General features: G+C 42.1%; 3 protein-coding genes across 3 annotated transcripts; all 3 read right to left on the bottom strand.

Annotated features, from left to right (window-relative positions):
- Positions 1-744: 744 nt before the first annotated feature.
- Positions 745-3,412, bottom strand: LOC138031657 (uncharacterized). The gene is made up of 2 exons (XM_068879312.1): positions 1,782-3,412; positions 745-1,642 (listed from the first exon to the last, which is right to left on the bottom strand). Exons 1-2 carry the CDS (start codon positions 3,410-3,412, stop codon positions 745-747), a joined length of 2,529 nt encoding a protein of 842 aa, XP_068735413.1.
- Positions 3,413-4,085: 673 nt separating this feature from the next.
- LOC138031656 (uncharacterized) lies at positions 4,086-6,206 on the bottom strand. The gene has a single exon (XM_068879311.1). The coding sequence runs from the start codon at positions 6,204-6,206 to the stop codon at positions 4,086-4,088; it is 2,121 nt and encodes a 706-aa protein (XP_068735412.1).
- Positions 6,207-10,180: 3,974 nt separating this feature from the next.
- On the bottom strand, positions 10,181-11,463 carry LOC138033840 (CX3C chemokine receptor 1-like). Its single transcript, XM_068881701.1, has one exon. The coding sequence runs from the start codon at positions 11,396-11,398 to the stop codon at positions 10,358-10,360; it is 1,041 nt and encodes a 346-aa protein (XP_068737802.1). The 5' UTR covers positions 11,399-11,463; the 3' UTR covers positions 10,181-10,357.
- Between the last annotated feature and the right edge of the window lie 2,422 nt (positions 11,464-13,885).

The raw sequence follows: 13,885 nt of genomic DNA, 5'->3' as shown, positions 1-13,885 counted from the left end.
GAAATATAGCCACCTCAAGTTGATGCAAGGACATCAGGCAGTACTGGTCACCAGTGTGATCTTCTTACGACTACAAAACTCCAGCGATAAAAATCCAAACACGCTTTAGTCTTCATTCAACTGCCTATGACGGCGCGAACTCAACCCATGCGGTGAACGCGAAAAGCGGTTAAGACTAGAAAACAAAAAGATACATAAATTACTTAGTAAAATGAACTAATCGTAAACAGAAACTCCACGAAAAGATACACTTACATTTGTTAGGAGCTGGTAACTGAATATTGACTGCTTGAAGCGAAGAAAGTAACACACTGCAGAAAGCGAAACTACAAGAACTACTCACAAGCGAAAATGACTGATCGAGAACCTTAGAAATGACTAAATTAAGCCTTAAATACCTCTAAGAGAACGAATAAATTAAGCACTAAATTCCTGATTAAAAAGACTGACAACTGCATTCCTAAGAGAGGAATGCAACCCCGCTAATGAGCAGGCGTTTGGATCTATCACCGGCTCCTAAGTGTGAGACAGCTTAAGTCGAGTCACTTACATGAAACAGATCTAAACAGAAACTACGCGTGCCAGTCCATAGGAGCGTTAAGTACAGTTTTGCATTATACTAAGTGCACACTAAGAAACTTATCCCCGGCGGAAAATATTGAACTAGAAATTTAAGACAACGTTTTCAATCTGGAAATTGAGTCTTAAGTCAAACAAGGTTCAAAATTGGCATCTTGGATCACTTCATTCTTCTCCTTCAACCAGAAGGCAGAGTTTATCAATAGGTCTTTCAAAAACACCTGATTTCATGCTCACTTTCGCACGGCGAACAAATCCTCTCTTGTCGGGGAACACCTCAACGATTTTCCCTAAAGGCCACGAATTACGGTGTGAAAAAGGACGAACCCATTTTTGACGAATCTGTAAAAGGGGAAGAAATTCCTTGCACCATCTTCTCCAAAACACATCCGCGAGATACTGCACTTGCCTCCAACGGCGTCTTGAAAGTAGATCTTTGTGCTGGAATAGACCAGGGGGCAAGGGGGCTTCAGATTTTAGTAAAAGCAAATGATTAGGAGTCAAGGCCTCCAAGTCGCAGGGGTCGCAGGATACGGCCGAGATGGGTCGACTGTTAAGGATGCTCTCGACCTCGCATATTACCGTGGGTAGACTTTCATCATCCGTTATTTGTTCCCTCAGTAAGGACCGAAGAATCTTCCTGATGGTTTGTATGCATCTTTCCCAGATACCTCCAAAATGGGAACCGTAAGGGGGGCTGAAGGTCCACTTGATATTTTTCTGCAAAAGAGAATTGTGGATTTTCTCTTGGTTCCACTCTGAAATAGTATCGCGGAGCTCTCGCTCACCACTTGTGAAATTGGTGCCATTGTCTGAATAGATTTCCTTTACTTGACCTCTTCTCGCAATAAATCTTCGAAGAGCCAACAGAAAGGAGTCCGTGTCGAGGCTGAAAGCAACTTCTATATGCACAGCGCGGATAGCTAAGCAGTTGAAAATTACACCGTATCTCTTAACGAGACTACGACCACGACGAACTTCGAAGGGACCAAAGAAATCTAAGCCAACTGACGTGAACGGGTCTGTCAGGTCGAACGCGATCTTCTGGCAAGTCAGCCATTTTCTGTCGACAAAGAGATGCTTGTGAACGTCGGCATATGACGCACTTTGCGAGAACACTCTTTACGGCTGAACTTCCCCGAGTTATTCAAAATCTTTCGCGGATGAGGGACAAAACATGCTTTCTTCCAGAATGGCCACACGCCTTGTGATAATGATCGATAATTAATCTGCTCACGCGGTCATCTTTCGGGAGAATAATCTGATTCTTTGACTCTGAAGACAACGTAGAGTTGCGAAGTCTACCACCCACGCGCAACAGACCATTCACAAAGATTGGGTCGAGCTTGTAAAGGCGACTACTCTTCTTAACCTGCTTCTTAGGATTTGCCGTTTCCTCCGGGAAGGATTGCCGTTGGACGTGCTTTAGAATTTCTCCCTCTGCCCGTTGGATTTCTTCAAGGGTGATAAGCCTAAGACTGCCATTACGTGGTTTGTATCCTTTACTTGCCTTGAGGAGATTATTTCTGTAACGGAAAAGCCAGGCAACGACTTTCACCAGGAGAGACCATGAGGAACATCTTCTACCGTACTGCAATAATGGACTTTTAGGGGTGCTCAGAGAAGACACGCCGGCTCGAACTTCTCTTTTCACTTCAGGATCATTAATTGCAATCTCGCCAAATAGCTCATCTTGCGCTGGCCACATGCTGTCATTCTTCCAAAGGAATGCCGGCCCCGTTAACCAACGACTTTGACGAAGGAAAATATCTGCCGTCAAACCACGCGAGGCGTCATCAGCGGGGTTATTATCGCCATTGACATGAAACCACTGATTAGGCTGGGACCCGTCACGAATAATCGCCACCCTATTGGCCACAAAGGTGTGGTACCGGTTTGTTTCATTCTTGACGTAGCGCAGAACTGCGGTACTGTCCGTCCAGAAGACCGATCTTGCATTAACTGAGATCTCCAACTCTCTCTTCAATAATCTGTCTTGCTTAACAGCTGTTACCGCCGCAGACAATTCCAGACGAGGGATCGTTATCATCCTCAACGGAGTGGCACGTGACTTCGCGCAGAGAAAAGAGCAATGGGCTTCATTGTGGGCATTGACAAGACGAAGATAAGTAACTGACCCATAACCGATTTCAGATGCATCAGCAAAATGATGTAGCTGACTGGACGTAATGACACCAAAACCATCTGGCTTCAGGCAGCGTTCGACAGAGAATTTAGACAATTTAGGTAAATCTGCAAACCATCGTTCCCAAGAAACCTCGTACTTTGAGGAAATCGCATCATCCCATCCTAGCTTCTCTCGGCATAAATCTTGGAGCAAGCGTTTGGCTGGCAACACGAACGGTGCAGCGAGACCAAGAGGATCATAAACTGAACTCACAACCGAAAGGATACCTCTTCGTGTGGGTGGGCTATGTTTCTGGTCTGTCTTGAACCCAAAAGTATCCGTTTCTATATACCATGGAACTCCAAGGGCTCTTTCGAATGGTAGATTTTCTTTACTAAGGTCCAAGTTCTTTACTTCTTTGGCGCGCTCGGCTTCAGGGATGGCATCAAGGACTCTGCGACTATTACTAACCCATTTGGTCAGATGAAATCCACCTCTTGACAGCAAACATTTCAAATCACTTGCATGTTGTAAAGCTTCTTCAACTGATGGTAAAGATTTCAGGCAATCGTCTACATAAAAGTTCTTGTTAACCGAGCTTACAACTTCCCTTGGAAAGTGGTCGCTGTTGTCCTCTGCCGTCTTTCGCAGGAAAAAGTTGGAACATGCTGGAGATGAAGCTGCTCCCAACAAATGCACAACCATACTGATACTCTTCGAGATTTTCGTCCAGGTTACCCTCAGGCCACCACAGGAAACGGAGAAAGGTTCGGTCTTCTTCGGCTACTCTAACCTGGTAAAACATCGCTTCAATATCCGCCATAATAAATAATAATAATAAATAAATATTTATATAGCGCCTATACTTTTCAGTGCTAAGCGCTTTACAATGCTTCAAGGGTTAAAAAATAAAAATCGTAAAATCATTACATATAAAATACATAATCACCAAATTACAGAGAATACTAAGATAATTCATAAACTCGCTTAAACAGAAAGGTCTTCAATTTAGATTTAAACTTATTTGCATCATCAATTGATCTGATGTCAATAGGCAAATCGTTCCAGAGTATAGGGGCAATGACTGAAAAAGCCCTTAAACCGTATGTCTTTAAGTTATAGGGTTCAATGACAAGACGCCACTTGTCTGAAGCTGAACGAAAGTACCTCGCAGGTTCATAAACATGGATTAGGTCAACCAAATAATCAGGAGCTAAACTGTTAAGTATCTTAAAACAAATAAGATTAATCTTAAAGATTATTCTTTGCTCCACCAGTAACCAGTGCAACTCCTTTAGAGTATCACTTATGTGATCAAACTTACTGATTGCTATCCTTTCTTGGCGAAACCTCATCAATACACCGAACAACGTGTTCGTTAAGTTGGACCCTTGAGCAACAGATCATTGCGCGACGTTCCCTGAAACTTCGCAGAACAGTCGAAAACGACTCGTATTTTACCAGGCTTGCGAGGATGGTAGATGCCGTGATGCGGGATATACCAATTTACACAGTTTAACGCTTGCGTGTGCATGGGAACTTTACGGGCGTAGCCCTTCTCTAGAATCTCAGCCATAAAGACCTTGCAGTCAGCATACAGGTTCTTGTTACTATGGAGCTTCCGCTTCAGCCATAGCGCTCGCTGTTCAGCTTGTACCCGATTGTTCGGCACCGCGACTTCACGATCTCTGAATGGCAAAGCCATCTTGTAATGACCTTCTTTAAGAACTGCCGTACTATTTAGCACCTTTAAGAAACGCAGCTCCTCTTGGGACATCTCAGGTTTATCATCTGCACTGGATTCGGGGAAATCACCATTGTAGTAGTCCTTCAGCATCTGGTTGAGATCGTGGTCAGCCTTAGAAAAGAAACTGGATATGCGTGAGCGGTGGCTACGACACCCTAAGGGACCATTCACAACCCAACCTACAATTGTACGGGACGCGTAAGGGCCGCCATCTTGACAATGCCTCACTTCTAGAGGATCGAGGATCTGCGGGACGTCACTGGCTATTAGGAGACCGACTTCTGCTTCTACATCCGGCAAATACACTCTACTCAAATGTGGCCATTTGTCAACATCAACCTGGTTTGGGATATCCTCCTTTGATACGGGAATCTCGGGTCTTGTGTAAAAGGGAGGCAATTTGACAAACACGTTCTCCTCCAGGTCGGAAATAGCCAGATCTTGCAGAACGAAACTGTCAATGAGGCTGTTCTTTCTGTCCAACGTTGTTAAAGAAATCAAAGTTCTTTGGCCATTTACTCCTAACTGTCTCATTAGGGCTTCAGTACAAAACGTGGAAGAACTGCCGCTATCCAAGAAGGCGTAAGTGATTACAGGTGTCCCATTTCCTTTAGGCCATACTTTAACTGGAACAATGGCCATAGCTGTCCTTGAGGTGTCTGTCCCAACAAAGGGACTAATTCTTTCGCCTGTATTGACCATAGCACTTTGAACACGCAGAACCTCCACGCGAGACGAAGTACTTGCTGTGGCATTGTTAGCTTCTGGGCAACGTGCAACAGAATTCGTGTGGAGAACTGTTGGATGTTTTCTTGTGCAATTGACAATTGCACACGTTTTCCGCTTCGGACAATTCCTTGCTATGTGCTCAGTGAACAAACAAACGAAGCAAAGACGCTTAGATTTCATAAACTCGATTCGTTCCCCATAGGGGCGACTCCTAAGAGATTTGCAGCTCTCTAGGGCGTGATGATCGTTGCAATAAAGGCAAGAGACTTCTTCTACTGTAGGTAAGTCTGAACTTGGCAATTCCCTGGTGGCAGGTGAGGTCAGGCAATTGTTAACATGCGAAGCAAAACTACGTCTTTCTTTCGTTTTCTCGTGGGATCCTTTATTCAAGAGACCTCGACGTGTATCGGGTCTAGGCCTAGAGTCTTCGACAATCTTCCCGAAGAGAGGGTTGGTCGCTACGCGAGCTTCATGGTCGACAAACTCAGCAAGGTCATTAAACCGGATAGCCCTTCCTTGATCCTCCATGATTTCATCCACCAAGCGCCGCCATCTTACTCTTAAACTGAACGGCAACTTCAGAGATAACTTCTTAATGGTTTCGGGTTGTTCAAGCTTGGTTAGGTTCCTACTACTCTCCACGGCATTCTTGCACCTCATTAGGAAAATGGCAAATCGACTTAGGGCTTGGCCATCCTCTACTTTCACATCGGGCAAATTCAATGCCTTGGTTTCATATGCAGCTACAACGTGGTAATTATCACCAAACTTCTTCCTGATAAGTCGCTGAGCTTCTTGATAACCATTTTCAGGTGGGAGATAATGGCACGATCGCACGAGCTCTCTCACATCTCCACTAGTAAACTGCTCAAGGTAATAGAGCCTTTCGCTACTGCTTGACGTCTTGGACTCGATTATACTCTCAAACGCTCTTACGAAGGGTTCATATTCCATAGGATCTCCGTTGAAGATAGGGACACGAGGCTGAGGGAGAGCACTTTTCTTCTGTTGTATTGTAAGCATCTCCACAATTTTATTTTGTTGCTGTTTAAGTAAGGCAAGTAAGAATAAATAACCCGGGAGCTCCGCTTTTAGGCTTGGCTAACTCTATATATTAGACGAAAGAGACAAGTGATCCTCGCACTTTGCTAGACAATTTACCCAAATGTCGCTTTATTCAAGTTCTTCAGTGAGTGGCGTCATAGTTCAGTTGGTAGAACATTGCACCGGCATCGCAAAGGTCATGAGTTTAAATCCCGTTGAAAAGACCTGAATTTTTCAGCTGTTTATAATTAGAAACAAAGTGCGAAGTCCACTAAAGTTTTGCATTGCACACCCTCACCTTGCATCGTCAGCTTGGGTGAGCGCGCTTTCGATCAATTTAGCAAGAAACCAAAAGTGGCTTAAAGTGGCCAAGAGTTCTTATTTTTTATTCGATGCTGACTCACGAAATGAATCCGAGTTCTCCTTTGCAGGAGTCGAACCTACGATCTTGCGATTACTCTCCACGAGACAAAATTTTGCTCCTTTTTTGATCAATGCAACACATCTGGCCCCAGTTGTTCAAAAGATGGATATCGCTATCCACCGAATAAATCACTATCCATTGGATTTTGCGATTGGTTTCGCTATTTCTTATCCACTGGATAGTGATTTATCTGGTGGATAGCGCTATTCATTGTTTGAACAACTGGGGCCAGCTGATGTGGTACAAAGATTACCTCCAACGAAAGTTCGGGTTCACATTGCAAACAGGTTGACAGTAATTATAAGACATGGCTTGATGATACTCTGGTTTTGATCAATATTTTTAATATTGCTTAAAAAGTTACAGTGTCTTCATCAGGGGGACCCAAAGTTCGTAGGTGTTCTTATATGGTCCCAATTAATTTAAAAAGAAGGTAGAGCGGTTTTCAAATGAGACCAAAGTAATTGCTTTCGCCAAAAAAAGGACGGAGACAATCCAGCAAACCAATCCAAATTCGAAGTAATTACTCGTAGCCGACACAAAGCGCGGGAAAGTGTGCACGCGCGAGCCACGATTGGTTTTGGTGTCACTTCGGATTGGTTGAAAAAGTGGCGCGAAAAATTTGAACCAATCACTGAGTGAAGTAATCATTAACCAAAGAAATTCGCTAATTACTGTCGATACTCAATTGAAAATCGCTCTAACGATGCATTCAGTTATACGTCCAAATTCAGCTTCTAGCTCCAAGGAAACGTTTGGTCAGCCTGGGCCGATGGAATAAACTTTCTGCCTGATTGCAGAAGTTTTGACAACTTAAAGTTAACCTAAACGGCTCAAATATTTTTCGTCTACTATATTAAATTTCCCACCAAAAGTAAACATGTTTTGCCATTCTTACCTCAAACTCTTCCGGGCATCTTTTATCTGCCGGGCAAGACGCGCAAAGTTATCAAAACTAGCAGTAATTTGGCCCACAAAATTTTCTTGAAACAGGAATGCAAAGCAGTTTGTGACGTAAAATAGAGAATAGACCCAGGCCTCCCACATCATGGTTGTGGGTCCAATTAAATTACTGCTTGTTCTTCCAAGTTTGCGTAGCTTGCACGGCACAGAAAAAGCGACATTCTGGGTGACAATGGTGACATATGTTTGCTTTGGATGGGAGATTTATATTAGGAACAAAAAAATATTTGAGTTTAGTTGCACTTTAAAATCAGATTTTAAGCCATCATGTTGCGAGCTGGAAAAGTTTGAAGAAAACTCAGAAACTCACCCAAAGAAATCCCTCGTGAACAAATATACCCTTATCAATGTTTGCTTGCAAGCAGGCTGACTTGTTTGGGGCATCGAGGGAGTAATTTGGAGGTGGAGCCGCCAGGGAGCGAGTCTGGCCCCATTCATCTCGCCCGCTGGTAGCTCCGCCGCCAAATCACTCGTTCGATGTCCCAAACAAGTCAGCCTGCTATATAATTTCAATGTCATTATCGTCTTCATAGAATATAATGCAATTCTTTCCCGTTGGCGAAAAGAAGAAGGAAGTCCTTGAATCATAGACTTCTTCTTCAATCATAGTTCTTCCGTCCGTGCCATCTCAAAAATTTCAAATACTAGAAATAGCCGATTAGAGAAATTGACCCTACTACGAATGCTTCCAAACTGCCCAGAGGTCGTTCTTCTCGGCCGTTGCCTCTGAGGGCTTATGTTCCATTCACACGCAACACCATCATTTCTACCCTGCGAACACAGACGTCAGGCAAACATTATCTGTGATGGCAGGTTACATCACCTCGGAGCTTACACAAAAGACTTCCTCGGCTTCCTCACTTCCATCAATCAATCAATCAATCAATAACTTTATTAATATGTCAGGTAGATCTAGCTTACATATACGTAAACTAATTGGGGACACCTAACTCTGAGTGAATTAAAAGTTAAGAAGAAATATATTAATCTGATCCAAAATACTAATTATTAGTAATAAGCGTTAAAATTCGCTGTGTTTTAAACTAGTTCCCTAAAAATATCTTGACATGTCAGTGTCCCATTTACCAATGTTTCCTTCAAACCAAAGGTTGAAGACTAATCCCCTCCCAGCCCACTATTTTCAATCCATAAATAAGAACCTAGATCCCATAATTCCCACTCAGCATTATTTTTTCTATCTCTAAGTGGACAACAAACGTTAACGCGAGTATTATTTACATTTATTACATGACTAGCTCCGTGAGCGGACAAGATGAACCAAATCCCGCGCTGTGATTGGCTACCCGAACGGGCAAGATGGAGCTATCTCGCCCACACGGGATTTGTCGCTTGCTCCCGCAAGATCAAAGATGATTTTTTGGTGTTTTAAGTCATATAATAAATCCTTTATTGACCGAGCTTGTTCTGTCAAGATGGCTGGATATTGGCCTCGTTCTTTTTTTGCGTGTTTATGGAGCGAGACGAACTTGGCCAATATCCAGCCATCTTGACCTCACGCTTGGTCAATAACCCATATTTATAGACACTATAGCCTGCAAGGCAGGCGTATTTTTGTTTTAGTAAGAACTATTGGTCGACATCTTGGATAGCAAGACTAACAGAGGCCTGAGGCCAGTCAAAAAATGTGCACTCAGTGAGAGGTGGACAGTATGAACGTCTCAATCCTCTACGGGCTGTGTGCTTTCAAAATGGCGGCCCATTACGAGCTTTAGACCTTGAACAAGCACTGGCTATTGACAAAATCGTGCATACACCTTTAGTAACAACGTGGAGTTTAAAATATCCAGTATTTTTTGTTAGGTTCTTTGCTTAAGACACTATCGCTCTGAACTAAACCCAGCAATTGAAATTGTTGTCAAACGTACAATAAGGCAAGAAGCGTTGATACAGGAGTCCGATGAAGAACTATATAATGGAAATGCCTGTTGGATGATAAACGCCTTCTACGATTTTTCCTTCCGCTTTAATTGAAAGCTTCAAATGCCGGCCCACTTTAGTTTCACTGATTAAATATATTGGGGAAGAAATATTAATAATTTGTCACTATCATGATTTATGTTGAACGTTTTCACAGTCAAACTCAACTGAACCCGGATTGAAACATAGAAAGTAGAAAGTTACATAAATTCATCACCGTTGATAAAGAAATCTCGGTGCCAGTGATGTTAGCCCACTAAATGCAAACTAAAACCTTCTTTACACATAAATTTGTACAATTTAATGACCTACCGTGATACGAAATTAACAAAAACTCATAAAAAAACAGAAAAAGAAAAGAAAAAGCAAAAAACTTTTAAATACCCAATACATATTAAATGAAAAGTGTTACAATTGAACCCACTGGGAACTCGGAAAAATCCGAGCCCCAGATGGGATTCGAACCCACGAATCGCGGGTTCGAATCCCATCTGGGGCTCGGATTTTTCCAAGTTCCCAGTGGGTTCAATTGTAACACCTTTCATTTAATATGTGTTAAACATTCTCTCAAATACCCAATAATAAACAAAATTATGTCTTTTTTCCTGTGTATCGGTTGGAAGGCAAATAAGCTCTAGGTGCTTTACAATTGAAGTTCTTCTTTTGTGCGGGTACGTGGGCAGGAAATATTGACCAATCCAAAAAATCCTTCGTGTCTTTTTTTGTTGAAGAGGCTGTCATGCATGATCATACCTTCAAATGAAACAAACTAACTTCGAATTCGCTGGTAAATACTTCGCAAGTCTTAAACATCTAATCCAGATTCAGGATTGTTGCGGTTGCGCACAACATGTACAGATGCGAATCTACTGGAGTGGATGGCAGTGTGCTTGGTGAAAACTGCCTTGAAACCATCCCGGTAATTTGAGCTGCGGAACGCGTAAAGAACTGGGTTTAAGCAGGAACTGCAGTACATCAAAAACTCAAACACACGTAAGAGAAGAGACAGCGTTTCCTGGTTAGAGATAAGTTTGCGGCGGTCTTCCAGCGCGATGTATAGAATAAAGGCGCAGTACGGAATAAAACAAACGTAAAACGCAGCTGTTACGCTTATTAAGAGTTTAGCTAGCCGCTGTTTGGTACGATCATCTCCATTGCCCGACGGCGCCTCCGCACAGACAGTGTGGCCTAAAAACAACCCTCGGATGATCTGGAAATAACAGTACGCAAAAACGACAACCGGTACGAAACCCCAAAATACAACAGTACAAATAACATGAGTGGGAAGTAAAGAAGCGAACTCCAAACTGAATGGACATACGCACCTTCCATATCGTTGACTGTACTTGCTTTCTGAAAAATTCGGAAAGCTTATTGAGATCGCTCCGATCCAAATAAAAAAGACAACGTATTTAACATGTTCAATGGTTAGTCGAAGTTCCGTCCTCATGGGCTTCATCAGTGCGTGGTAGCGTTCTATGGCCAGAACGGAGAGTGTTAGGACAGAGCTGGCTATTGCCACAATTATGAAAGCATTGCCTGTGAACATTTTGCAAATATAATCGCCAGTTTTTCCTGAAGGATGTATGGGGTAAAAAACAAAGCTGTAGGTTCTTGGGCACCAAAGTAGAATGACAATATCGCTGACAGCTAAGTTGACGAGAAGAATATTTGTGGTCGTGTGCATACTTTTTGTTTTGCGAACCACAGTTATAACGAGACAGTTTCCTGTGAGCCCGACAATCAACAGCAACGAATACAGAACAGCAAAAACCACGTCTACTCGCTCGATCGTATACTTTTTAAAGTCTCGAAAACTGTTCAAATCCGTTTCGTTAACCGACATGATTTCCGTTTTGAGTCCGTGTAGAAACGTCGCGAAGAGATCAATTTAATGTTTTGTTTTGTTTTTTTTTTTTTGTAACTTCTTCGATTTTCCACCTCGAGATCCAGCGTCTAACCAGAACCAAACTGACGAGTTAATAACCGTCATATATCCTCTCTATACTCCTTCTCTTTCACAACTGACTTATGAAACTCAAATTGAGCGAATATTTGCTTGCTATGTCACGTGACCTGGTCATTTGGCCGACTTTTTTCTTCCCGTTTAATAAGAAGATTATTAGCTCCTAAACGGTCAGAATACAAATTTTGTAGAACTCTGTGGGAGATCTTCATTAAACAGATTGATTGAGTTGGTAAATTGCAATGGTAATTATCAGGGAGACCTTGCTTGTAAGCTGCATTTAACAATCTCATTTGACTAAAGTTTCATTTCTTCTCCTTTGTTCCTACTTTCGCCAATTTAAGTGACGGATGTCACAAAACATTTGAAATTGTCTCTTGTCAAATTTGACCGACTTTAAGACAGCAGTTTACAAAGAGGCACGTATTTAAATGTGCTTACGTCGAGTTACTACACTGGCTTCTCATTTACTAGGAATGGCTTGCATAAAAAGTATAATGGGCGTTAAAGATATACCACAAAAGCAAAGAGGGAAAAAATGAGCCTGCTTCTTCAAAAGCAATTTTTTTCACAAAGTTTATGTTCTATTACAGACAAAAGAAAGGAATAAATTGCCTGAATCATCGTATTCGTTCAAATAAACTTAAATGAAAAACTATACACTGTTATTTTTAAAGAGTTAATTTCACTCCAGTGCGGGAGTGAAAAAGTGGAGTAAAATAAAGCGGAGTAAAATGTACTCCTAAGAGGAGTTAATTTAACACCCACTAAGAGTATTTTTTACTCAGTACTAGTTAATATTCAAAGGCAATGACTTTGCTAGAGTAAATTTTACTCTCCCTACCGATATAATATGCTGGAGTTAATTTTACTCCTATTTATCGGGATACTGAGTAAAGTCTACCCCACTTACTAATTCTACTTTCTGAGAAAAAAAGTAGAAGAGGATTTTACTCCTACTATATATGTATTTTTGTAGGGTAAATTTAAGTTTAGCCAGTCAAAGATGTGGAATTGGGGTTGTTTTATTTTTGTGAAATCCACCGATTAATTCTTTGTTTTCAAGGAGTTGGAGTGAAAAAGTGGAGTAAAACTAAAGGCAATAAAATGTACGCCTCTTATTTAGTACTCCACTAATTAAATAACCCTTTAACTCCCAATAGTGCCACTTATAGATTTTACTTTGTCTAACGCCAGACGATTTTACTCGTCAATGGGGAACCCCACGGGGCTGAAAGGGTTAACAACAGCTGGATTCACTCAAAAACTATGTCCCCATTAACCCTTTAACTCCCAATAGTGCCACTTATAGATTTTACTCTGTCTAACGCCAGACGATTTTACTCGTCAATGGGGAACCCCACGGGGCTGAAAGGGTTAACAACAGCTGGATTCACTCAAAAACTATGTCCCCATTAACCCTTTCACTCCCAATAGTGCCACTTATAGATTTATTCTGTCTAACGCCAGACGATTTTACTCGTCAATGGGGAACCCCACGGGGCTGAAAGGGTTAACAACAGCTGGATTCACTCAAAAACTATGTCCCCATTAACCCTTTAACTCCCAATAGTGCCACTTATAGATTTTACTCTGTGTAACGCCAGATGATTTTACTCGTCAATGGGGAACCCCACGGGGCTGAAAGGGTTAACAACAGCTGGATTCACTCAAAAACTATGTCCCCATTAACCCTTTAACTCCCAATAGTGCCACTTATAGATTTTACTTTGTCTAACGCCAGACGATTTTACTCGTCAATGGGGAACCCCCACGGGCTTGAAAGGGTTAACAACAGCTAGATTCACTCAAAAACTATGTCCCCATTAACCCTTTCACTCCCAATAGTGCCACTTATAGATTTTACTCTGTCTAACGCCAGACGATTTTACTCGTCAATGGGGAACCCCACGGGGCTGAAAGGGTTAACAACAGCTGGATTCACTCAAAAACTATGTCCCCATTAACCCTTTAACTCCCAATACTGCCACTTATAGATTTTACTCTGTCTAACGCCAGACGATTTTACTCGTCAATGGGGAACCCCACGGGGCTGAAAGGGTTAACAACAGCTGGATTCACTCAAAAACTATGTCCCCATTAACCCTTTAACTCCCAATAGTGCCACTTATAGATTTTACTCTGTCTAACGCCAGACGATTTTACTCGTCAATGGGGAACCCCACGGGGCTGAAAGGGTTAACAACAGCTGGATTCACTCAAAAACTATGTCCCCATTAACCCTTTAACTCCCAATAGTGCCACTTATAGATTTTACTCTGTCTAACGCCAGACGATTTTACTCGTCAATGGGGAACCCCACGGGGCTGAAAGGGTTAACAACAGCTGGATTCACTCAAAAACTAT

This window comes from Montipora capricornis, chromosome 14, assembly GCF_036669925.1.
Source record: "Montipora capricornis isolate CH-2021 chromosome 14, ASM3666992v2, whole genome shotgun sequence".
Taxonomy (NCBI): Eukaryota; Metazoa; Cnidaria; class Anthozoa; order Scleractinia; family Acroporidae; genus Montipora; species Montipora capricornis.
The sequence above is the reverse complement of the archived record's forward strand: the minus strand, read 5'-3'. Positions and strand labels throughout refer to the sequence as shown.